Raw genomic sequence first — 26138 nt, forward strand, 5'->3', positions numbered from 1 at the left:
CTGTAGATCCATGCTCAATCCAGCAATTCAACGCCAGCCTGTGGGTTCGCATTCTCTGGCTGGCCCATCTCATTCTGATTGGTCTTCGTGATCTTATCACGGATGCTATGATCGATCGGGGCCGTCGCTCGAGAGAAATCATCAGCGAGTCATCGACTACTAGTAAGGTAGTAGCTAATCAAGGAAATAATAAAAATAACACGAGCGACGAACCCACCACCTCCGTAAGGCTTTGGCCTTTCCGAAGCTTTCTCCTCTCGTCTCCACCGCGTTCCCGTGCTTTGGGTTCGGAAGTTAACTACAGTAATGATGATGAAATCGACCGATCAGATATGCCACACGTCTGGCCTATCTATCATGTTCAACGTGGACCTGATATGCCATATGCCATATGGTAGTTACTCCGTGTATGAGAAAGAAGCAGGTCATGGCTATGATTGGACGAGTCAGAGCCGGACGTGCCGCGGACTGATTTTATTTAATATAAATCGCATCGGTCCAGTGCAAGCTGAGGTGCCTGATCAACCCCGCACTAGCACAGGAACAGGAACTGCTTGCTGGCTCCACGAAATGGGCCGATTAGTTGGTTATTCTCGCAGCCAACTCGGTCAAACTTGGGCGCAGAAAGTATACCACGGTGTATATAAACACATGAACAGACAACTATTGCTGCAACAACTTCGGTTTCTCTCTGCGTGTTGCACACGGTCAATCACATGTCTGATCTGATCTGAGCGGTGTCGGACCGAATCGACGAGTCCAACTCCAGCTGACTCGGACCTTCTCGAACGCCTGCTAATTGGACCCATCACTTTCCGCTTAGCTCTTGAGGAAACCTGCTAAGCCTTATAAGTTAGATAACTAACAGGACCCAGACAGGGATGTGTGGCTAGTCAAAACACGCAAAAAAGCAACGCTGCTATTCTTGAATCTGGGCCATCACACGCGAGCTGCACGACGACGAACGAGCGACATGGGAGCAGGCCAATGACGACGCAGGCGAGCAGCTAACTAGGCTGTCCAGTTCCACCGTCCGGCGTTTTCGCGCAGGCTACTCCCGGCCTCGGGCTTCGTATATGGAGCAGCCATAGGCGAGAGTACGGAGCTAGCGTGCATCAGGGTGAGGGGTCGATCTCGGTGGCGAGCTGAATGATCTCAGAGTCCTGTTTAAACTTTCCCAAACGGCGTACTCCGTACCACTAACTATCAATGGATGAATGAGAGCATCGTGAAGTGGTCGTGATTGTGGCTGAAGAACCCGCGTCGGCGCCAAGACGTAAACAAAAATCAAGCGCGAGTGCGATGCGAGATCCCGTGACCGTCTGGCCCGTGTGGCCCTCTGATTGGCCGCCGTCTCTGCTCTGTGAAACTGGCTCTCGCTGTGACGCAAGCTCTGATACGCCCATGGACGTCAAAGAGCTCAGTCAAAACAAACACCACACTGTTAATTCGCTTACTACCCTATCCCACGTTGCCCCTCGTCTACGAAGGCCGAAGGCATAGAGAAAACAAGGCTTGTGGCATGTACGACAACCGAGCAGTCCCCGCGTAAACAAGATATCTAGCGGATACTGTATAGTTAACTATATCCGTCGGAGTCTTAATACCCAATTGACATCATACGTTTCAGCATTGACGTTATCTGCCATAAAAACAAGGCAGCCGCTCGCCTCGGCATTTAGTTAGTAATAACGTATTTCCGATGGAGTAATAAACAGGAAAACTTGTATTTGTGTTGGTTGTTCTAGATGCGATCGACAGGTCGTATTAGCATTGCATTGATGCTCGTGAGCCACGTTGATGGGGTTACCTTCCAAGGTTGATATATATATAGATAGATAGATAGATAGATAGATATATGGGTATGAGACTAGACTAGATATAATATAAAAATATGCACTGAATAACTAGGTAGCAATGACTTATTTTTACTACTTCGTATATGCATACCACAGCTTTCTGCTGGGTACCCTATGTGCATTATTATATTACACTTTATGAACATATTTATTCCATGGATACTATCCTCCCAAAGAGGTATACACAACTTCTTCCTCATAAAGTTCAATAGCTTCAATGTGGAAGCTCGGAACTACTCTCTCATGACGTACGGGAGTTGACTATAGGATAACACTAAACAATCAATGAATATATACGCAACATCCAAAATTACTTGCAGACATCTGTAACCTTTGAACGAATTCCTGCCAATATATTCATTCCTACTACATACTATCTATAGTCACTGTTCAAGTACTAGGCACACGAGCAAGGAGGAATAAGGACCAACAGAGCACTCATACCGATATATAAGAAATAATCCATTCATAGATAACCTCCTTGCTAAAGACGATCGATCCGAGATAGAGATTTTGTTTCCCCCAATTCGGTAAAATACCCTGCCCACCTCCAATCAAGGGGTGGCACGAGCAAGGGATTTCCCTGGCTCATGTACTCCATATACCACATACTCTAAAATAGAGGATCTACGCATGTGTATGCATCTAATCCCCGCATTCTTTCTAAGTGCCTTGCGATCTTTAACTGATATTTTTGGCAACTATTGATTTCTTGCGTGCCGTGCGGTATGTGCATACGGAGATTTTATGCATGGGCGTTGTTTATTGGTATATTCTTTTCACGACTGTATATCTGCTTGTATATCTATGCATTCCAGTAAGTAGTTGGTTCTTATTTTTGTGCGTTCTCAATGCTATGAGTAGGTTGCATGTTGCATACCTGAGAGAGGAGTACAAGGTGATAGATCGTCAGACCAAACCGTATACGTGTCCTCTTGCATGTACGCACGAGCTGACCCAATCTTGGGATTGACTACTTTGATTGAATCCCAGCCCTACTGTAGGTAGGGGCGTGTAGCCAAGACTGATATTGCAATAAATGCATCCCTTCCAGGATATTTGACGGTTACATTGGCAGATATAGGGATACAATTAGCGTTACTACGTTGTAAGGAGGGTCTATCCGTGGGGAGATGACTTGCATGCGTATATATACATCATTTATTGAATCGAGCATTAGTACCTGTTGGCATGTCCTTGATATTCTCTTGATATATTCCTAGAGATCGAAAGGGGGCTTGTACCGAAATCACATTCAGGTATCAAATGTTACGGCTCCTTTTGATAATGGCTGCATTTTTCTATAAATTAGGTAGAGACTTTGATATAATACCCTTATAAACGTGATGTTTTGCTACTATACGCGAAATGCTGGCTTTGCCTTGGTCGAGCACGCAAGGTGATCCAACCTAGGGTTGAAGAGCTGCTCTTTCTATGTGTTTCCAGTGGTATTTTTACGGGATCCAAAAATTACAAGCGTCAATAAAACAGGTGCATGCGTGCAGATTTTCAAAAGGTTTATCCCAACACCGACCTTTCGCAATTGCAGTCCTGGCAAAACCTCTGCGTTGATCTGGGACTTCATGCTGCCCCATCAATCACTCGGTGCAGAAACTTGAGTCTCTTAGCTTCGTACCTTGAAAAAGAAATTTAAATGTTGATCACCGCGACGTTTACTAGATTCTCTCCCGAGTAAATGTGAACATCATCGACCTGTTGCAGTGTCGTATGAGGGATGGTCTAAGAATTCTGCACATTTGATTATGCTCCAAGATCATGAATGTCAAATTACTTGCGTGTAAAAATAAAAAAAGGCAGGTTTTAACTTCTGTGTCCGCAGTAGTTCGTCCATGTCCCCTTATAGATTGATCGGATTGCCTGGCATATACGAGCTTGACCCAGTTGGGCACTCATACTCTTTTTAGCATGTTAACCATCAACCCATCTGCGGTATTATTTTCCAGACGCACACTCAGTGAAGGTCCGTAGTGTGACGCTCTCAAGTTTATTCAATTGATGCTGCTCTAAGTGCATCTTCCTCAGAGCCGCTCTGTCTGTGGCGCTTTGACAACGTTGAGTAGGTTCTCACCTCGAGCCTGGCGCTTGAGGCTCTCTGCCAGAATTGCATAGGACCGGCCGATCGTTTGCGGGGTGATGGAGCTGACATGTGGTGAGATGAAAATATTGGGCGCTGCCCACAGATTGCTGTCAGATGGCAGAGGCTCAGGATCGGTAACGTCGAGCGCGGCTCCTTGGAGGCCACCATTGCCAGCACCTTTTTGTAGCGACTCCAATAACGCATCTTGGTCGAGAATAGCCCCTCGAGAAATGTTGACCAGATAAGCTCCAGCTTTGGCGTTCAAAATCCGTAGCTCGTCCTTGCCCACCAAGTGTCTTGTGGCCGGAGTCAGCGGCAGGGCAAGCACCAAAATGTCTAGATCCTGACTGAGGAGGTGTTGAAAATCCGCTTTCGTCTTCCCGTGGAAATATTGACTTGGAATGGTCCCGTCTGGATCTCCCGACCCAGACTGGACAAAGCTATTATTTCTCCTCTCTGCTGCCGTGATTCGAGGCGTCGAGGTATAGACAACGGTCTGAATGCTCAGAGCTTGCGCAATGCGAGCCACTAAACAGAAGTCGTCAAATTCGTATGAGAAATTCTTGTAATCAGGGGAGAAGAAGACATACCCTGACGGCCAATCGTGCCATATCCAACAATACCCATTCTTTTACCGTCTAAGCTCGAGGTAAGCGTATTTGGGCCTAGTCTGCCCCAGGTGCTATTATCTTGCCATTCCTTGAACATGAACAGTTGACGATAATGTGCCAAAAGGACGCCAAAAATCCACTCACTGACTGCGATTGCCGGTGCCCCAGTGGAACTAGCAATAGTGATGTTCGAGTCCCGGAACACCTCTTCATGCGCAACACGATCGATTCCTGCCACATTGAAATGGATATAGCGAAGTCGGGGTGCCTGCGCGGGCTTGGGCACATATCCCATGGTGAACAGTGCGGTGATGTCGCTTAGGATCTCTGTCATAATCAGCCTTTCGTTTCTTTTTCGCTAGTAGTACCAGATATAGAATATATTATACCAGAAGGAATTTCCATGTCGCGCTTGAAAAAAGCATCCGTCGGATATACTTCATGGCGGATAAAGGTGATCTTAAGGTCAGGTCTCGCCAACTGAATCTTCCCCAACAGGGCTTAGAGCCGGGGGGAAGGAAGAGTCACTAACAGGTGTTCAGGCATTGGGAGATTTGTTTTGAATAGGCATTACAGTACCAGACAGAAAATGCACTGTCGAGCACACCACAAACGGAGTCATTTTATAGTTCTACTTAGAAGTCTCCTGCCGCAGCAAAGCTTTCCCTGCCCTTAAATTGCCATTATGATTACTTATCAAGCTTCAACTTAACCATTTAGTGATTTGTCTACTCAGAATTATGTAGCACTTAACGTCCGGTGCAGGACTGGCCTGGCACGCACCCAGCCGACAGACAGATCAATTTATGATGGCTGATCACTAATCAACTACATATGTAATCCTAAAAACGGCGTTTAGTAACCCACGAATGATCATCCAACTGCTTTTGCATTCATTTTCATTCTCATTGCCCTGGAGTTCGGGCGAATACTAATCTGAACCGCTGTTTGTCAATTAATTTTGCCACGCGGACAAGAAAAGGATCTATCAGTTGAAGTCCAGCTAACCTTGTCACTGCTTTCATGTCCATTTGAACAAAAACAAAAGGGAAAACAGTCGAGTCCTCGAATACGCCAAGATGGAAACCCTGTCTGAGGAGGGCCAGGTTGGAAATGACAGCGTGGAGAAGGACGAGATACCTATAGAGAAGCTGGACAACTCGCCGGACATGTCCCTGGAAGACAAGCTGGAGTGGGAAACAGCGGTTGAAAACCCCCAGAATTGGCCTACATGGAGGAAAATGGTCCTTCTGGCTGCGATGGTCGCCTCGGCCTTCACTGCGTAGGTCTTCCAAGAACACGGAGTCAGTTCTAATATCCATTTGCTGAACCCTGGTGTCATAGGTCCATAGCAAGTTCCATCGTTACTCCTGCTCGCAGTGCATTTATGGAAGAGTTCCATGTCAACAGCACGGTCGCAATCCTATCTGTCACTTTGTACGTTTTCGCACTTGGCTTTGGGCCAGTTGTTGGTGGCCCGCTCTCCGAAACCGTAGGTAGATACCCTGTATATTTGGGCTCGATCCTTCTTGGCTCCTCATTTACTATAGCGGTGGGCTTTTCTCGGAATTTCGGAGAGCTGCTTTTCTTTCGGTTTCTGTCTGGCTTTTCCTGGTCGTCAATTCTTGCTGTGGCTCAAGGCTCATTGTCTGAAACATTTCGTCCGGCGGCTCGAGGCCCTGTAACGGCCATCTTCATTCTCAATCCCCTTCTTGGGCCAGGGCTTGGGTACGTCTGTTCTTCCTCTTGTTTGGTAACCTTTGTTGACTCAATAGTAGTCCTGTAATAGGTTCGTTCACAGTGACCCGCAAGAATTGACGTTGGTCTCAATGGACGGTTCTTTTCTTCGCTGCTTTGACCCTTCTCTTGACCCTTCTCACGAATGAAACATACCACCCTGTTATCAAACGACGCCTGGCTATGAAAAGAGGCCTGGAAGTGCCAGAAAGACCAAGAGGGCGCAAACAGATTGAAGGAATTTGCCATAGTGGGACTTATACGACCTGTTCGGATGCTATTGTTTGAACCAATTGTGTCTTTTACCAGTCTTTACGTCTCCTGCGCTTTTGGCACTTTGTTTAGCTTCTTCGCGGCAGTGCCTTACACATTCAGCAGTGTTTACGTCTTCACTATTGACCAATCTGGTCTAGTCTTTCTGTCCATTGCCATCGGTTGCTTTCTCGGGATTATCACCATCTTTTTGTGTGATGTTTATCTCTATAGGAAGCAGATACCTAAATATCCACCACACAGCATCCCCCCTGAACATCGCCTTTATTCGGCTATGATAGGAAGTCTCGGATTACCTCTTAGTCTTTTCTGGTTTGGCTGGTGTGCCCGTGAGGGTATATCCTGGGCGGTTCCAGCAGTTGCCATCATACCCTTCGCATTCAGAAATATCTGCGTGTTCGTCTCTATTATGCAATATTCAGGATATACATACAAAGGAAACGTTGTGGCTAGCTCCGCTAGTGCGAATTGTCTGGCACGCTACACATTCTCAGGAATCTTCCCTTTGTTCACAATACAAAGTAAGTGGGGATAGCCTGACCCTTTGACGAATATCATCGCAGCTAATGATATCAATTAGTGTACGAAAGACTTGGAATTGACTGGGCTAGTAGTTTACTAGGTTTCGTTGCATTAGCTCTATTACCTATTCCTTGGGTTCTCTTCAAGTTCGGCTCGAAGATTAGAGCTAAGAGCAGTTACTGATGGATGGAAAGGCCTGGGGAATCAATAGTGAGATATAGCTTGTTGTTGAAGGAGAATGCACGGACTAAAAAGCTGCACCTAGCTTGGAAAATCAGACTAGTCATCGTACAGCCTGTCATATAAGATGCATGAGATAAGGGTGCAATAGAATCCATAACCTCCAGAAATGCTACAGTAGTCACTGTTAGAGAACTTGACCTGTGCAGCTTGATACTATGCTGGGCCGTGACCCTAATTACGGAGCTACTCTCTAACGATCTGCGTCAACCATTTCATTAATAGGAAGAATCCAAATTTCTCTGCTTTTCTTCGTCGCCACATTCTCTGGGCGTGCATCGGATGCTGGCTTCTTCAAACTTACTTGGGGAGTGAGATGCCTTCTTAATGTGGTCGGCATTTTCATGGCCTCTCTGAGCACCAATTTTTGGCAGCTGTTTCTGAGCCAGGGCATTTGCATGGGCCTCGGGTTTGGGTTGATATTCAGCCCCGTGTTGTCACTCATGTCAATCTACTTCACCTCGCATCGATCTCTCGCGGTGGCCTTGGCTGCAACTGGGTCTGCCAACGGCGGCCTCGTGTTCCCTGATATTGTAGAAAACCTACTTCCTACCATCGGCTTTGGACAATGAGGTTTCTTGGGTTTTTCACACTAGGCATGCTATTGCTGTCTTTCTTTTTATACTTTTTTGTGGAACAGCGCGTTCCTCGACGCAAGAGTGGGCCAATCGTCGAATGGAGTTTCTTTCAAGAGCCGGCCTACTTACTGTTCACTATTCAACTTCTGGGGCCTCTACATCGCTTTCTATTACATCGACAGCTCGTCGATCTGATTTTGAGTATAAATGGAGCGGGTATTTTTGCCCGAACAATTCCGAAGTATCTGGCGGATTGCTTCACGGGGCCGTTGAATATCCTGATTCCATCGACTCTTTTATCAAGTGTACTGCCCTGGTGCTGGATTAATGTGACGGATTCAAAGATTCTTTACACATTTGTGCCCTTCTATGGCGCATTTGCGTCAAGCACCCAGTCTTTATTTCCTGCCACTCTGGCCACTATCGCGAAAGACGTGAAAAAGGTAGGAGTCAAACTAGGGATGGTGATAAATACTAGGGTACAGGGCTTAGAAAGAAGCTATGCTAAAAGGTCCTTGTTTTATTGAAGACTATCAGGTCTTACCAAAGGTTGCTTAGTTTTTACTTATTATTAAGGTGACTAATACTGCAGCTATAGTAAGTATTCTATAAGCGCCTTGTATTTATTCATGAGAGACAGTGTACCCTGGTTAACACCTTTATAGCTAATAGGGACAGTCATCTCTTACTACGTCTAAATATAGTTAGGGCTGGACACGGCTTACCTCCGCTAACTCCGCCACGGCGGCCGATGGTTTCCACTCGTCGGCCGCCGCTATTCCCTTTTCGACGGACCCTACATTTGTCCTTGCTTTTCGTTCTCTTCACTTATTCCTCCTCATTTCCAAGCATTCTAGTATCCAGTTCGATACACAGCCACTGTAAATGTTGTCCGCCGACAGTTCGCAGCGTCTGGTCTGTGTGAATTGCAAACTGCGTAAGAAGAAATGTGACAAAGTCCAGCCGCGCTGCGGCTATTGCACTCGGTAAGACGAGAGACTGATATTGGCGAATTCAGGCTTGAGGATACTAATGCAATAGAAGAAGGAAGCTTAATTGCCAGTATAAGTCGCCAGAGCAGTGTCATCTTTCGGCTCAGGTAGAACTATCGCTGGCGTCTACTTCTAGTCCCGTTATACGCTCATCCTTGCTGCTCTCCTACTCCCTGTCGGATGTCTTGCGCTCGCGGCCGACAAATAGCGACTCCACTTTGTATCTACAAATTCTACGCATGATGCAAACAACGGGTCAGTTCGTGGACGATATCAGTGCTCGTTACTTCCGTGGCATTCATGCCTTTGTCCCCGTTGTTTCACACCGTCGTATTCATGATCAACTAGTCGATTTCGGTACACCACCTCCAGCCGGCTTTTCTATTCTGCTGTTGAGTATGTGTCTAATCACCTATCATCCCGAGTTTGCATCTCCAGTCCCTGATCCTCTTGATCGGGAAACTCTCTACATAGCTACCAAGACACTTTTTGCTCAAGTGCAGGTATCATTCCCGCCATCTTTAGACCTCATTCAGGCTGGTATTATCCTTGCGACATACGAGTACGCAAATGGTAAGTTACACGATGCATTTTCTTCTATTGGTCTCTGCGCCAGGATGGGCTACACTGCTCGCTTGCATCTTGCAAAGCCAGTCCAAGACATGAATGCCGAGGTATATCGAAAAGCTCAAGAGGATGCTAATACGTGGTGGGGAATTATCGTATGCGAACGGTAATGCCCTTCAAGCTATGTAAAACTTGAAGGTGACTGATATCTAATGGCGTAGGGTCTTCTTTTGTGAAATACGCAACGACTGTCAACAGCCCTTAGTAACAAGTGTCTCCGACAGTGACTTGCGACTACCAACTGAAAACGATTTTCCGAGTCAAAGTAAAGATACAGTTCTAAAATTACCCTTTGGCTTTGCAGACAGTCTTATAACGTCAAATGCCGGTGGCTTTGCTTGCATAGCACAGGCTGCATGGCTCCTGGATCAAGTCTTCAAAGCACTGGATGTAACGGAGGTCGCCTTGAGGCATACTCAGCTTAATGGACTAGACCACACCCTTCGCACATATTTGGCTGTTATTATGGATCAGACTGGAGGAAAATGGAACGTGTATTGTGCGGCAATCGCTATTATTATCCGGTGAGTTTTCTTCATGTGACCTGGAACTTGGGATGCCATCCAGACTGAGAAACTCCGAAGAGCTCTTTTCATATTACACTCCTATACTCTCAACCATATATCAGAGGCGGATGAATCTATGCACAAGCCCTCACTCGATTGGTCCAGCGTCTCACATGCAGTACTGGATACAATTACTAAAGTAGTGGAAGATATCGCAAATGCTCAAAGTAGCATTACTTTGCTCTTGATGGATATGCATCCTCCTAGTTTTGCGTTTGATATTCGGGCAGCACTTAAACATATCCATGATTTCAAAACTATGGATGATGAATATGTTGCGGCAGAGAAACGGCTCAGGAAGGCTCTTGAACTGTATCATCACCGCTGGGGTATATCCACACAGTAACGGATTATTATACACATAAAGTTCACATTATTTGGCCACGGAATCTGCGTGGGTTCAAAAATTACTATTGCCGCTGCAGATAGTCATATTGAGCTAAGCCTTCAGCCTAGTGCTTATTGCTGCCTACGTGTTTTGCCAGCGTTCCGTCGCACTACGCAAACTCGACATAGCAGGATCATCAAGGATGAGAATGCTTGATGCGGTACGGCAGATGCTGCCCAGCAAACCCTGCTACAATATGAAGTCATTAGCAGTGATGAGAGCTATTTTCACTTGAAATGCAAAATAAGAATAAGAAGATCCCCAAGGTATGACAGAGCGGATTTTTTAAATGACTACCAACTTCAGACCTACGAGATCCGTGTCTAGATTAGGCTTAGGGCTAGGGCTAATGGTTGGCGTTGTGATATTGTGTGTAAGGAACCGACTATTATTCCATAACAAAGCGGAAATTCCTGCATCGTCTCAGTACATCTCGGAGAGACGGAGATATACCCCCCAAAGCTGAAATGTGGTTAACGCATAGATTAAAGCTCTATTAAATAAATGGCAAACTAAAGGACAAATGGTTATTTTAATGGATATTTTTTAAACTAGATTATTTACTACAGAGTGCTTCGTATCTGATTGATATCATTTATCTCACTGATAAGGCATCGCACCTAATGGTGATACTTACGAACATAATAACGCTAAGAAATTAGGTCTCATAGATGGCGGGCTATGGAAGCCAAATGAAGGATCGCCCCAGGGTCATCTTCGTCTAGCAGATATTAACGGTGGTGGCAGAGCAGACTACTGTACCATTACAGATGATGGAGACAGTAGCTGTTGGTGGAACAGTGGTTAGGGTATGCCATTACCTCTTCATTCTTCATTAAACGTTCCGTTGTAAAAACAGCTAATAGGGATACGGGCACCCGTTGATGCTGGGGAAGATTTAGAGATGTGGATGGGCTCTGGTTCTTTGATCTAAGTAGAGATGTCTCACCTCTCTGGCTTCTCTTCCGGATATACCTCCGTATACCTATGTGCCTTGCATTTTCGGAATGACAAAAATTGCATACCAATGTGTCAACCGTGAAGGTAACCATCTTCTAATACTTAAGAGAAATAATCTTCTGTAAAGATGAATATACTTACTTTCAAGGCTAGGTACATATGCAGGAAACAAATTATCGATACTGTACGCCAAGAACATTCCAAAACCCGCCTTACCTACTTGCTTCTCCGTGTCTACGGTGAACACTTCAGGATACAGTTTTATGTATGCTACAATATATTACCGTAGGGTTTAGAGAGAATGACTTTATGTCCATGAAAATGAGCATCAAGCTTCTTGGCTTTCAAGAACGGGGTGCATTGGCTCTGAGAAATGGGGAAACATGCTTTCACATTTCTGTTCTGAAGTGGGTCATCAAAAACTCTGTGCAAACATTGCCCCTTTTTGAGCATTGGTTTTTACTAACTCATCGTATTTCCAAATGGGTTTGAAATGGACTTGGAACATTTCTTCCCTCAGCTAGCCATGGTAGGCAGATCTGCGCTAACTGAGCACCTTACAGAAACGCAATGCAATAAAGTAGCATTCAGAAATACTCTCTTTCTCTACGTAGTAAATGGACTCAGTCAAGTAAACAGAAGACTTTCTGGCTCAGCTAGCCTTTATAAACGGCAAAATATGCAAGCTGTTCTTATTAGGCCCAATGTAGTAAAATCCGAAAGGGAAGGATGAATGTTTGGGTACTTTGCGTTTTACTAAATGTTCAGAACTAAGAGGTACTGGTTATTCTTACAGCTGCTATACTGTGTGCAAGAAGCATCACGGTCACCATCGGCTATCTAGGCATACATACATGGATCTTCATACGAAGATGATTGCCGGAACATGCATGTAGCACTGCGCATACTTTCGAATAGATCTCACCGCTAAGTAATACTTTATGGACGAATGATTTAGATCAATTAAGATATCTTTCAGGTCCAATGAAAGTGTCATATAGCTGCATCTAGTTTGGCTGTTTGGGTTATTAAAGACTAGTGATGTCCCAGATGTTGTCTTCTCATCTTAGATACCTAGCCATCGTTGACTCTTATGAAAAAAGTGTCTTTGGTATTATTGCCTGACTGCAATACTTAACTGAGCCCGAGAACAAGAATTTCAACTACAATGTATACCACTATCGTCTATATTATGCTTCTTGCTGGTGGTGTTCTTTCGCAGAACCCTACACCAACTACTACAGTATGTTCATTTAATTTGAGCCCTACAATGGTACAGAACCCAGCTAATAATTTATTTATTAAACAGCTAGAATCATGTCTTAGTTGTACAGAGCCATGTCCATGGCAGAGACCAACTGGGCAAGCCGTTGGTCACTACAGCTTTCTGTAGCGACTCGAGACTTGGTCCGACAGCGATACCAACTCATACTATGATAGCTTCCATGTTCACGGACTACGGTCGTTTCGGACGGGAGTGTCCACAAGGCTACTATGATACTTGGATTGAGTATGACGGATCTGTGCCAAAGCCTCCTCAAGACGGTTTTAGGCTTGACTCAAATGGCAAGAAAATATCTTACATGACAAGCATTCCCAACAACACAGAGATTGATCGGTTCGGATGGCCCAACGGCAGCTTTGTGTCTCTGGCCGGTCGTCCATTTAGTGAACGTTCTATCCCACCGTCAAACATCCTCAAACGTGGAGAAGACGGGCTGATTTATGGGAGATGGTTGACTATCGAAGAAATCGACAACGTCGAAGCCGGACCTGTTGCTCCCTGGTATAACCAGCCTGGAAACGGAACACAATATCTCCTACCCGATAGTACATGGAATCTTGTCGATCAGGGCTTCCTTCAAGAGATAATCCAATTCTAAAGGTTCTGCTAAGATGCATCATTATGTCGGTCTCCGGCATGATAAATCTTACACAGTTTTACCGTGAGGTAAATTTTTCTTCTTCTGTTATGACCACTGTTGTGATGATTTCAAGGGAGATTGTCTGTCCTTAAGCCAAATTTCATTTCCCATTTCAAGCCAAAGAAAAGCTCAAGCAAAAGAGACAATTGTTGAAAAGGAAGGGAGAAGGGAAAAAAAAGGGGAAAAAAAGGAAAAAAAAAAGAAAAGAGAGTCCTGAAGAACAAAAGCGACGTTATTTACGATTCCTATTATTAGTTTTGCTCCTTCTTATTCCAAAAAAGCAATCGAATTTACAAAACATTCTGAATCGTTCAACATCGGAAAACAGGAAACAGCTTCAACAACAAGATCAATTCAATATCAATGTTTGCAATCGTAATAAAATTTTGAACACATGTCGAAGTTGCTTGCAAGTGTTGAGTCGGTATAAATATGTTTGATCACATTATTTAATTGTCTCGTTAGCCGAAAATAATAGTTCTTAAACCAAGTTTGTAGGTTAAATAAAAGAATTATCTTCCATGATTTATATTCAATGGCAAGTTCTGTAGGATGTGCTAAAAAATAAAAATTGTTGTTGTTGCTCTTATCGATTAGGACCCCCATATTGCACGCTAATCCGCATTGGGTAGCTCTGGACGGGAAGCTTAAATTTTTAAATTTTCTTACTTCACGGCATTCCTCCTTGTCAACAGAAAGGAATTCGATATATCACTCATCATCGAAATCTAAAACCAAAGATCAATCTTGATCTCGGTGTGTGGGTGCGCAAACATGTCGAATGAAGCCAACTCTAGGAAGCGCCGTCGCGAATCATACAATGTCGACGTCCGACAAGTCGAAATCTACGAGGATCTTGCCAGCGAAAAGGACGAGGTCCGCCTGAAAGCTGCACATGAGCTAGTCTCGCGTTTCACTCCAGAGAGCAAGCCTACCGAAGAGCAAATTAACAAAACTCTTCAAAGGCTTTTCCGTGGTCTCTGCAGTGGCCGGAAAGCGGCTCGTATTGGTTTCTCAATTGCCTTGACCGAAGTGTTATCGCAGGTTTTTGCCTTGATTCAACCAGCTGCTGAGTCATCTGCTGTGAAAGTGTCTGATGTGATCCAAGCTTTTCTATCTGTAACAAGTGTTTCAGGTAACACCAGCCAGGTTTGTAGCCTTCGCTTTCTTTTCCCATTCCCGGAATGCTTATAATTTTGCGATTACAGGAACTAAGAGATCATTATCTCGGTACACTGTTTGGAGCTGAGGCTATTATCAAATCTGGTATCTTGTTCCAGCCCGGGGTGCCTTCCCAAGAATGGGACAGAATTGTTGCTGCACTTGTTGACCTCGGCAAGGCGAAGCCCTGGCTGCGAGAAGAATGCGGCTGGATCCTGTGGAGAGCGCTATACGAGTTGGCATCCCGGAATGCCGATGCTAAGTATCCTGAGAGCGTGATAGAGATCATTAACTCAAAAGACCTTGTCAAGTCGCCCGAGGGAGTCGCTATCTGGCTTCTCGTTCAGGACTCGTTCCCTACCGCAAAATTGCCCCAGGAACTCTGGAGATACAACAATGACCCGCTCGACCGTCGCGACATGAGCACGCTTGTCAAAATTATGAAACAAGCTTCTGAAGCCGAAGAAGGTTCCCAGTCAGCTTCATCGGGTGTTTGGAATTCGAAGTTGCACTTTGCCTGGGATGCTATTCTAAAAAGAGTCCACGATACTAAGTCCGGGGAGGATAAGCAGGACAAGCGGGATAAGAAGATGAGAAAAGAATCGCGCATTTCCTTTGAAGAATTTTGGAAGGAAGTCGTTGATAGTACGTACTTTCTCTTGCTACGAATGTTATAATACGCATTTTACTAACCTTGTTGTTGATTACAGATGGCCTTTTTGCCGCTTCTTCTTCTGAGGAGCGCAAGTACTGGGGATTCTCCTTGTTCATGAAGATTCTAGATGAAGCTCCTATACAACGTGCAGAGACAATCTTTACCAAAAATTTAATCAGATGTCTCATCAATCAGCTTGCCGTTGAAGACAGATACCTGCATCGTATGGCGGTGAAGGCAGCTAAGACGATCCAGAAACGGGTATCGACTGAGCCGGAGTTCGCTGCAGCGGCAGTGAATGGTCTTCTCGGATCCTCAGGCTCATTCCAGTTCGATCAGATCACGAAAACCAAGACCGTGGAGAAGATTGTCATCGAGGCTGGCCCCCAGTCGTTGAAAAAGATTGTTCAACTTTTAGGGCGTTTGGTGGCTTCTCCAGGCACTGACGAGATTAAGGCAGCTTCCGCTGGTCGCCAGTACCTTGCGGATCTATTTGTGTCGGTTGTTAGATCTCGAAGCTCTGCTGGTGAAGAATTCGGACCCATTCTACAAGACATACTGTCTGTCCTAGTCCGTTTTGCCTATTTTGGGGGCGAACAAGAAAAGCAAGAACTGATTGCCAAACCACAGCTGTCTCAGACAACTCAAGAGCTGTTTCGAAACAGGATAACTAGTTGTTTGAACAGCGTGGTTAGCAACATCAATGACCCGGCTGAAGTTGCATATAAAGTTGTTCGTCAAATCCGCGATTATCAAAAGTCGGAAGAATACGGGAAGTTCATCATTGAGATCGATGGAGCAATTGCTGAATCTGTTGAGGCGGCTTTCAAGTCTTTGAAGAAACTTTCAAGCAAGGTCAGTAATACCTTTTGTTTTCCTTTTCTACTTTCTGTTTATTAATGACTTTGTCTATAGGTGAAACATGATGGCAGCAATAGCAAAGATGCCAGCATCCAAGCTTTCAGACTTGTCTACTCTCTTACAATCTTGCAAGTCTACAATGGCGACGCAGATGCTGTATCCATGCTAGACGAACTTGCATTCTGCTACTCTAAATTCTGGGGCGACAAGAAATCGAAAAAGGAAGACAAGTCAGATGCATCCAATGCTTTGGTGGAGATTCTGTTGAGTTTTGCCTCCAAGCCTTCCAAGTTGTTCCGCCGTATGAGTGAACAGGTTTTCGGCGTTTTTGCTGGTCAGATTACTGCCGATGGCTTGCAATCGTTGATTTCGGTAAGTGGTCCAATCAAGGCGTACACTCGCTTATTTCTGGAAGATACGCTAATCTGCAATGCTTTGTTTCCATAGGTGGTCGAAGTCAAGGAGAACTTGGCTGGTCAGCGAGAGATGTTTGATCAGCAAGATGACGAAGACGAAGAGATGGAGGATGCCGGTAGCCTTGATTCCGACGATGATTCTGTTGAAGTTATCGATGCAGACGATGCATCTGACGAGGACGAAGACGAAGACGAAAATGAGGAAGAAGAAGATGATGAAGAAGAACTAGCCGCCTTTGACGCCAAACTAGCCGAAGCCCTAGGCACGCATCGCGCGGACCAAGATCTCGAAGGCGACGAATCATCTTCCGATGCCGACATGAACGACGACGAAATGGAAGCCGTCGACGAAATGCTCGTCAAAGTCTTCAAGGCCCGTCGACAGGCAACCAGCAAGAAGAAAGACAAACAAGATGCCAAGGAGACAATGACGAATTTCAAGAACCGCGTTTTGGACCTTCTCGAAATATACGTGAAGAAGTGCCATGCTAGCATTTTGGCACTTGACTTGGTTCTCCCTCTACTCCGACTCACGCGCAAATCTGCCGTAAAGCAGATTTCGCAAAAGGCGAGCGATATTTTGCGCGAATATACGCGTCTATGCAAGGGCAATGCTATTGCGACATTAGTCGCCGAATTAGGTCAAGAAGATGCAGACGAAGATGGAGAGCCCGCTATCGAACCTGTCTGGGACCTTCTTCGCGCCGTACACAAAGAAGCCATGCTTTCTGGACCAGCAGCGCACTCCGTCTCGGCCAGTCAGGCAAGCGTGTTCCTCGTGAAAGTTCTAGTTGCTCATGACAAGCAGAACATTGCAGGAGTAGTTGATATCTATGCTGAGACGAGAAAGGCGCAGATGCTGAACAATAAATGCCATGTTCAGCCTGCGTTCTTTACGGACTGGAACAATTGGTGTGTGAATGCGGGGAAGACTATGAAGAGTTGATTTGCTTTATCGTGAATAGGATAAAGTAGTAACGAAGAACCGGAATATTATCTACCACTGTGGTTTAACTTAAGTAGTATATATATAGCTCACCCAATTGAAGTGCACACAAGTAGATTTATTATACAATAGCACGTCTTCTATATTCGAACAAACTCCCAGAGCATAAATTATCAAATCAATCTTTAAGTATCCGATGCTGATCCGTCTCCTCCAATACCTCAAACAGCATACCAACCTCAACCACACCCTCATTTCGTGGTGCACTATTCATACCAAAGCACGCTTGATACGGGGCACCCGCATCAATCCTACGATAAGACGCAAGCGTACTCGATGGCTCCTTGTTGTGTGCCTTTGCAGTCGCGGGCTCAACGTTGGGTACTGTGCAGCGCGTACAGCGAGATACGACATCAAGGACGATCGAGTTTTTGTCGTCGAGAGGGAGAGAAGATGAAGGAGAAGAATATACTCGTACGGTTTTCCAAGAATCTTCAGCCCAAGGCCGGTTTCCCCGGACAATGATATTGGGCCGAAACCGTTCGATAGTAATGCGCCCCTCTCCCTTGGCAGATAATCGAGAATTGAGCTCGGAAATAGACGGTTTAGAAGCAATAAGTAATGGGAATCCGTCGGCAAAAAAGGTGGACTGAACGCGCCCAAGGACATGCGGCGCACCGTTTTTGCGTAGTATGCGATCCTTGGGGCCTTTGTAAACGAGACGGACATCACGTTCCAAGAATCGAGAGAAGAATTCGTTCACTTCTGGTCCATACATGTAGCCATCGGTGTCGTCACTCCAGACACGGACTTGCTCAAGCGTTGTATTGGCCTGTAGCCAGCTTGGGCTTGGACAGGCCGGGATGCTGATCTGTCCATCACCATCTGCCACACTGACGAGCAAATTATGACCATCCTTGCTGATTTGTGTAATGATCAGAGTCATTCTGGGGAGTTCACGCATCGTGACGAATCTGTGAGTCTTGCCGTCAACTAGCATCCATTGTCGATCCAGGTACAGGCCGTGCATGTGCATGTTCGTCTTGCATAGAGTAAAGCCCCTACATGATTTGATAGGGTATACTCTCAGCTCGGCGATTTCAAACACATTTCTTCTCGGTAATGTCCTTTGAAACACGGGGCAGGCTATTTGGAGTTTGTGGAGCGGTGTCGGCGCGAATGTCACCACAACCCATGACAAGAGAGCCACGGCTGCTGTGCAAAGAACAGGAAATATAGGTATGGTGAGTCCCTGGAAAGGGATCGCTCCTAGATCCATTTGCGCAATGTAATGATATACAGTATAAAGTAAGGTGAATTTGAGTGATGTCAAAATTTGCGTGTTGTCTCTGTCCGATATGTAGCGGAACGACGCTGCAGCATCAGATATATATATGTGGATAGATGTCGCTTTCCAGCGCAACAGAGAAACTTATGATAACCCCAAAGCCGAATTGACCAAGGAGCGCATCCAAGAAAGAAATGAGTCAAAGAGCGAGAGGATTCTTAATTTCATATCCAAACAAGGGACCCACACGCTGGCTTTCAAGCCGTCGGCCGAGACTTTGTTAAATGATTGGCCAATCAGAGGCCGCATCTTCTCAGTGAAGCATCAAAGACCGTAGCAGTACTTCTGCTTTTCGCTGCAGAGAGTTTGAATTTGAAACAATGGTGAATACTTTTGTCGCCTTCATTGCAGCCTTGTGAAACTGGCATGAAACATGTAGATGGTACGGATGTGCTTTGCTATGTCGATACCTCGGGCCTTACATATATAGCCCCCAAGTCCTGGGATTACCCAAATCAACAGTGCAGAGTATAAAAGCTTGAGCAGTTAGCATTGAAATAAGTCCCATGTATATACATGTATACGAGGTTACCAGTCACATGCGTATTTACTGAAACCATACCCTAACACGCGCCGAGAAGATGCTTCCGCAGATAGGGAATCAAAGAAACAACGCATGAAAGAGATGAGAAGAGAGCAGCCAATTCAATGATTCTCGTTACTCGCCATCTACCCAGCATTTCACCATTGATTTGATTAGAGCTACAGCGACTTTGCTTCCCAGTTCTATACTTGTATCGTCTGTGGCGACGGGAACGTGGAAAAATACAACAGACCGATCCCTTCCTTCCTGATACGCCTGTGAAAGACTGGTATAGAATATGAATTCGCAGGCATATCGACCGGCATCCGTAGAAATGCGGATGTCGGTTTCTGCTGGGGCGAGGGACTTCCAGGTTTGTAAGAAATGATCGTTTGCCGGATATGGAGCAAGCTTTAATAGGTCTGATGCCGGGATTGTCCTGGAAGAGGGTGACGATGCCTCCGCAGGGCCTGGGAATAGCACGGGAGGGAAACCATGTTCCTTCCATACTCTCTCGCCGTCATGAAAGCCCGATCTTCCATCCACATCCGGTATGCGGTAGTTGTCCCGATGCGCTTGCGTCTCTACGGAGTAATATTTGCGCGTTGACGCAATGCCTATGTGCACTATCAAATCGGGTCGGTTGCCATTGTGTGTTCGCGCAAAGTCGTCCAGGATGACGGGTATTTGTGAGTGGATGGTGGCATACGAGACTTTGATAGGCTCCGGATGCACATGAACCCGGACTTCTCGAGGGGCAGGAATAGCGGTATCACCAATCGATACAGGCTCCTTGGGAGGTAGGGTGAATGACGAGGGGAGCGACTGCGCGATCAAAGAAGACGCATTGACGTCAAAGCTTCTGAAAGGCTGCAAACAGGCATTCCAGTCAGTTTAGTGAGAAGAAGACACGCAAGGAGACATGGGTTGGTATACTCCGAATCCCGTCACGAGGACGTTTATCGATTGCGATACTGGAATGGCAGTGGGTGCGGGGTCTACCGCGATGCCAACGTCGCCCATGGCTGTGGTCAAAGGATTCGGAGCACAGAAGCGATGTGGCGGTCAACGAGGGATTCCCTTTCTCTTCCTCTGTCTATGTACAAGGGCGGTGGGCTGTCATTTGAAATATAAACCTGGGATTGAGAGATGAACTGACCTGACGACACTTTTCCACGAAGAAGCCGCGCGTGCTCATTGGCTGCCCGCATTGATCTGCTGGGGTAAGTCATGTGATATCCACCCTCTTTGAACTCTCGAGCACGTGATGGCTTCAGTTCCCCGTTAAAAGTACAAAACATTAGCCATTTCCAACTATGAGGCAGGAAGACTGGAAGTACTCCTTCTGGCAGAAACCTGCTTTCACGCGTGCATCACTGACGCTGGGCAGCGGGGACGGTCCAAATCTTGCATAAGAAAAAAGCGACAACGCAGCTGGCTTTTTCATTTTCCACGAATCAAAAAATTGAGGACCACGCCGAAAACTCTTACTGGCGTAGAGAAGGGGGGGGTTGCTGCAAGCCTGAGTGGAATATTTGTGATTTGCGTAGTAACTATATTGACTCTCGAGGATCCTGTGCGGAGTCATCTACAAGCGGTAACGAGCAATACTGGAGACGACGTGGTCTGGTTCGATTGACCGGTTGTTATGTTGTTATGCGCGTTGTTTACATGTTTATGTTTATGTTGACGTGTTTGAGACGACAACTCCCTGAAGCTTAAGACGAATTGCCCTACTGATATCGGTTGTTCTTATGCTGGGTGTTCACTTGACTATTATCCCAGATGACTACTCTGAAGATCATTGGAAAAATATTTGATGCTTGTTCTTACCTAGATAGTACAATGCCAGGCCATCGTTACCTAGATACGAAATCCAGCTCGCAGCCCTATATTTCAGACCCAACCAAGGTCTCCGCAATCCACGTACTTCCTTATGGGTAAGAACTGTTTCTTAACTTGTAAGTTTGAGGTCTTCAGACTTGTCCCCACAACACCGCAGCTTGAACCCAATGCTCTGGATAAATTCTCCAATAATAACATGGGAATACACAGTGCATGGTGGGTCGTTTCAGCTGTTCCCTCGGTATGCTCCGGTCGTACGTAGGAAGAATCCGCGGCAAGGTAGAAACCTGTGTACATCATGACGGAGTGCATAGAGCACGTACATGGGAACGCATTTTGAAATAATAGTTGAATGTGCTTAGGAACGAGGAGTTGACTTTTTTAGTCAAAATATCACAGAAGCGCCCTAGAATAGATTGACTACCTCTGGAATAACTATGTGGCGTGTACACTATCCGTATGTATAGTATACAGGCACTTAGGTATGTGTACAAAGCAAAAAGCCGTGGAATTAAGCAAAGCACACCTTGCAGCGATTCTCATACAAACGAAAGCAATCTCGTACATGCACTCAAGGTAGTCCCCGATAGGCCCGAAACGACGAAGCAAGGTTGCTTCACTTTGAGCCTGCCTGACGCGAGATTGGGAGCGTATGCATTAGCTAAGTTAGTACTTGTGTAGTTAGTTAGACTTAGGGCTAATTGTTTAGTTCTCGCTAGGGTCCAAAAATACATAGACGCGGTTATCGATACGGAAAGATTACTTGACGCGCGCTGGACGCGTTTGTGGGGTCGCGAGCGCGTATCCCTGCGACAACATGAGGTCTGCGCCTTCTGTTTGTGCTTGTGTCAGTGTGCGCTCGCTCCTTCCTGCAATGGCACAATTGTCACGGCCCGTGCCGGCGGACGTTTTCTTAACAAGCCTTTTCTTTCATATGAGTAGTCATAGTATATGGAGTTGTATAATAGTGATGCCAAGTCTAACAAACTTCACTGAGATCATAGTCTCGCCAAGTGGACCGCGCCTGACCTGACAGAACTCCCCAGTCAGCTGATCAGTTAATTCTGCCGGTTGATACGGCAACAAATAAGCACAATTACCGCAGTCATCATGTTCTCTGCCTGGTGAACGCGACCGATTCATCGTCTGTACGGAGTATTCCCCTTGTTCTCGGGCATATAATATCGCCAATTGACGGACGTCACGGTGTCTGGACCGTAAAGTCGACTGTTGCATGCATCCACTTTTCGCGCTTGTGACTTAATACTAGCGCATAATCTCTTTAATTTCACATAATTACGCCGTCTTTCTATTGTTGTATTCGTATTGATACGGATACGTAGCTGTGACCTGTCTGCTCGAGGCTATAAAGTAATCCTAGCCGCCTCAATTATATCATACTGTCGAGTACCTTGAGGCTGGTACGGTGCGGAATGGATTCCAAGTAGAGACGACTGTAGTTCCGACGTAGTCTAGAGTTTAGAGGCTAGTTCGCCGGCCGGCTGCCGCAGAGGTTGAAAACAAGACCGTTGAAACTTGAGACGCACCAGGTACTCCCGTCGGCGTTTTACAGCCGTCATGCCACTAAGGCCTGGCTGAATGATCGCGATTGGCCCGTGAGTGTATCATGGTATGTGCATTCGCGCTACCCGCAGACGATCTATCGCACTGCTTACTAGCGCGGTACCTTTCCTTTCTCCCTCTCCTTTTTTTTTTTTTTTTTTCTTTTTTTTCCTTTTCTTTTCCCCCTTGTGTGTGTTTCGTGGTTGAATCTCTTCTGGTCTCTGCTGCCTTGGAATTTCGCGCACTCGGTCTTTTGCAGACAGAATGGACAGCGCGGGATTTACTGAGGGCAATTGTAGGTGTGAGCTGTTGGCAGTTTGGCCCACCGCAGGCGTAGAGAATATTATATGTCTTGACGTTAGGACTCTTAAGACTTGGGCGGTGAGTGGGCCTTGCTGCCCGTTGCACCTGCCCTAGCACCGCCAGGCCACTAAGCCTAATTTTAATGCTATTCCCCTTTTTGTCCGTGCTTTCCCTCCCCAGCCATTTCCATTTCGCCCTGCCCGCGACTGCCCTCTGGTGCACCTGCACCTGCACCTGCACCTGCCTGTGCCTGCCTGCACCTTCTCTCTCTCTCTCTCTTCCTCTCTTCCTCGCCCCAACGTCGCTTCTCCTGCACCCCTTCCCCCCTCCCCCGACGGACAGCATATCTCTTTTTCCTTTGTGTTTGTTGTGTGTTGATGACGCTTGGTCATTTTGGCGTGTCTTGTCACGACTTATCGCGTTCGCGTGGATCATCAACTTGGTAATCGATAAGCGCATGCCATCCGGGGAGGCTGGGTTGATCGAGCCTTCGTACCCTACCAGACCTCTGACTTGCACCGCACACCACGCAACACTCCAACGACCGATTCCGGCCTCTCCTATTCTTTGACTGCCCCATCTCGTCGCGATAGTATCGTTCTTTTCTTCATTTTCTTTTCCTTCTTCTTGTCTCTTTAGAAACCCCTTGCCTCCAGCGGGAGTGCGAATACCGATCGCCCGGACTGACTGGCTAACTAACAATCGTGGCGCGCAATCGACACGGGCTAAACATTGAATCAGAAGGAGACAGGGCAAGTGCGACATCGTTGTCATCGTTGAACATCAGCCAAGAGGGAAATTTTCAAACCAGCAGACCCAGTCTCGACGCCTGCTCTCAATCGTCATGTTAGGTTCCATCGACTTGCTTTGAATCAATTGAGTGAACAGCGAGCATATTGGGACCAGACGCAGATTGGATCTTGACTGTGCAACCCGGTCATTGTTGACAAGCCTCGTCACTATATCGCTGCCATGGCGCAACAGCCACATGGGTTATCTCGGACTCTTCCCAAGAGCTTCACCTTCTCCTCACTCGAATCAACCTACCCAAAGACTCCAGAACACCCTCGTGTCGAACCACAGATTCCTCCTCCACCCCGTCATTCAAGTTATCGCGCTAGGCGGCCACGCTTCGACAGCCATGCTAGCATCTTTTCAAGCTTGAGTGCTGAACCCAACATTTTTGACCTCAGCCGCCCCGATGACCCTCTGCCATCTATTGAAGTTCCGCATTCAGACACTGTTTCTGAACCCGACATTCCAACCATTCAACCCGTGTCATCTGAATTCCTACAGGTGCCAGCTTCGAGGCGCATGGAATTCAAGACGCCCCCTGCTCAGATTCGCACGACACCTTTCAACTTTCCTCGCGCTACTCCCGAGCCTGTCGATGATGCTGAAGCCGACCCCATCGAAAGGCCGAGCTCTAGGGCGTCAAACTCATCTGTTTCGTCAATAGAGACGTACACCACGCAGCCTTCTCTTGGCGGAAGTTGCACGAGTCCTGAGAGCGAGATTTTCGACCCATTCAGCTTTCAGCCAGCTGATACTAGGAAACATCTTCTTGAGACACCTCCAACTAAGCATGCGAACCGGGGACAGTCGCTAGATCTGCCGAAGAGGAAGTCCCGGTGGACCGCAGATATGGACAGCCACTTGTGGAACACTTATCAGATGTATCTACAAGATCCCACAACGACCCCATTCAAAACGTTACCCGGAAGTCTTCCACCTCTAGGCGTGTCACATCGAGTTGCCAGGGAGGCGAAGAAGACGTGGACACGTCTTAAGTCGAAAACGGACCATGAAACGCCCCTAATCTCAATTAATGCTGATGACAGCGCTGTGCTCATCGAAGGCAGCAGTGGCAGCAGTACACCTACTGCTAATAAGTCGAAACCTCGCTGGCCAAGATCCGAAGCAGCTACAAGAAGACGACTGAAGTACCTATGTAAACGCAAACTTTCAATTGCTCCACATTATCAACGTCTTCTGCAGTCTCGCAGCCCTTCGCCGTTCTTGGACGTCTTCTCAGCGCCTGCCCGGAGACCCGTTGGCCCAGTTTTTGATCATAATTCGTCGGCTGCTTTCATGACTCGCGATCTTGGCGTCTCACTCGTCTCTAGCTCTTTGCCTGCAACATTCACACAATTTGCGGCCGTCGAACCATTATCCACTGAAGGCTCGGCCACAGCCGAACACTCTCACCACTCCGAAAGTCAGCAGTCATCTCACCAAGATTCCGCTATTCCAATACCCACAATCCCCAGTCATCTTTCTGTGGCTCAGGAACCATTTCCTCGTCTCGGATCGCCTTTCATGTACAACACCTGGGGCCCCGATACATCTCGTCGCGAAGCCCATGGTGGAGCAGCTCGTAGACTTCGACGAGATACCATTCATGTGTCTGGGTCAAGATTGAGGACGCCTCCTCGCATGGATGTGCCCTCTAACGTCCACAAACGCCGAGCACACCATCGATTGGACTCTAGTCCCAATTTGACTGATATACAGCGTAACGTCCGTGATCTAGCTCGCGATGGAAAATTGAAAGATGGACAGCGCCGTGTACGACTTCGCAATCGTGGTAATACAACCAGTGGTGGATTCAGTTCCAAAGAGCGCGTTGAGCAACTCTTCTCCCCAACCTCGCCTTTCACTTTCCCTGGCAATCAAGATAGCTCGCCCCAGGTATCTCAGGGGCTACTACGTCCACGAGCTGAGACCATTCGCCGCCTCGGTTCTCCATTCAGACTCGATTCAGGACCACGCTTCCAGTACCCCAAATCGCCTAGACATGCCCCATCGTTGTCCGATCCATTCATGAATTCCTCCATCAAATCCCAAGTCCATCTTGAACATCAAAGTGGATCTTCCTCTGCCGAACCACACGTACCTCCAGGCAGACTCCCATATGACCCTACTGAGGAGGGAATTTCTGATGCTGAACGGATTCGACGACAAATTCTGAATTTACCTTTTACCAAACACTCAATGGTATGTGCAAATCTTTATTCGCTGCTAATCTAAAAATATCTTGTTGACATCAATGAAGTAACACTGCGGATGGGCGGCCACGTCTACTGCAGACAATTTATCTTCGAAACCGCCCTACGATGGCTTAGCCATTTCATCGATCGC

General features: G+C 46.6%; 8 protein-coding genes across 8 annotated transcripts; 5 read left to right on the top strand and 3 right to left on the bottom strand.

Moving 5' to 3' along the window:
* Positions 1-3898: 3898 nt before the first annotated feature.
* On the bottom strand, positions 3899-4863 carry UA08_03456 (hypothetical protein; the record flags this gene model as incomplete). Its single annotated transcript, XM_020265758.1, has 2 exons — positions 3899-4485; positions 4548-4863. 2 exons carry the CDS (start codon positions 4861-4863, stop codon positions 3899-3901), a joined length of 903 nt encoding a protein of 300 aa, XP_020121669.1.
* A 784-nt stretch (positions 4864-5647) lies between these two features.
* UA08_03457 (hypothetical protein) lies at positions 5648-7283 on the top strand (the record flags this gene model as incomplete). The annotated part of the gene is made up of 6 exons (XM_020265759.1): positions 5648-5850; positions 5913-6064; positions 6119-6296; positions 6615-6770; positions 6822-7099; positions 7159-7283. The coding sequence occupies 6 exons, from the start codon at positions 5648-5650 to the stop codon at positions 7281-7283; spliced, it is 1092 nt and encodes a 363-aa protein (XP_020121674.1).
* A 401-nt stretch (positions 7284-7684) lies between these two features.
* On the top strand, positions 7685-10647 carry UA08_03458 (hypothetical protein; the record flags this gene model as incomplete). The annotated part of the gene is made up of 8 exons (XM_020265760.1): positions 7685-7873; positions 7981-8361; positions 8495-8515; positions 8882-8904; positions 8960-9632; positions 9736-10061; positions 10122-10432; positions 10529-10647. The coding sequence occupies 8 exons, from the start codon at positions 7685-7687 to the stop codon at positions 10645-10647; spliced, it is 2043 nt and encodes a 680-aa protein (XP_020121673.1).
* A 1972-nt stretch (positions 10648-12619) lies between these two features.
* On the top strand, positions 12620-13334 carry UA08_03459 (hypothetical protein; the record flags this gene model as incomplete). Its single annotated transcript, XM_020265761.1, has 2 exons — positions 12620-12694; positions 12786-13334. The coding sequence occupies 2 exons, from the start codon at positions 12620-12622 to the stop codon at positions 13332-13334; spliced, it is 624 nt and encodes a 207-aa protein (XP_020121235.1).
* An 816-nt stretch (positions 13335-14150) lies between these two features.
* On the top strand, positions 14151-17415 carry UA08_03460 (hypothetical protein; the record flags this gene model as incomplete). Its single annotated transcript, XM_020265762.1, has 5 exons — positions 14151-14525; positions 14585-15182; positions 15248-16047; positions 16108-16425; positions 16501-17415. The coding sequence occupies 5 exons, from the start codon at positions 14151-14153 to the stop codon at positions 17413-17415; spliced, it is 3006 nt and encodes a 1001-aa protein (XP_020121236.1).
* A 178-nt stretch (positions 17416-17593) lies between these two features.
* On the bottom strand, positions 17594-18451 carry UA08_03461 (hypothetical protein; the record flags this gene model as incomplete). The annotated part of the gene is made up of 1 exon (XM_020265763.1): positions 17594-18451. One exon carries the CDS (start codon positions 18449-18451, stop codon positions 17594-17596), a length of 858 nt encoding a protein of 285 aa, XP_020121237.1.
* Positions 18452-19421: 970 nt separating this feature from the next.
* UA08_03462 (hypothetical protein) lies at positions 19422-20309 on the bottom strand (the record flags this gene model as incomplete). The annotated part of the gene is made up of 2 exons (XM_020265764.1): positions 19422-20156; positions 20223-20309. The coding sequence occupies 2 exons, from the start codon at positions 20307-20309 to the stop codon at positions 19422-19424; spliced, it is 822 nt and encodes a 273-aa protein (XP_020121238.1).
* A 3660-nt stretch (positions 20310-23969) lies between these two features.
* Positions 23970-26055, top strand: UA08_03463 (hypothetical protein; the record flags this gene model as incomplete). Its single annotated transcript, XM_020265766.1, has 2 exons — positions 23970-25994; positions 26053-26055. 2 exons carry the CDS (start codon positions 23970-23972, stop codon positions 26053-26055), a joined length of 2028 nt encoding a protein of 675 aa, XP_020121231.1.
* Between the last annotated feature and the right edge of the window lie 83 nt (positions 26056-26138).

The sequence above is a fragment of the Talaromyces atroroseus genome, assembly GCF_001907595.1.
Source record: "Talaromyces atroroseus strain IBT 11181 chromosome Unknown scaffold_3, whole genome shotgun sequence".
Lineage (NCBI taxonomy): Eukaryota > Fungi > Ascomycota > Eurotiomycetes > Eurotiales > Trichocomaceae > Talaromyces > Talaromyces atroroseus.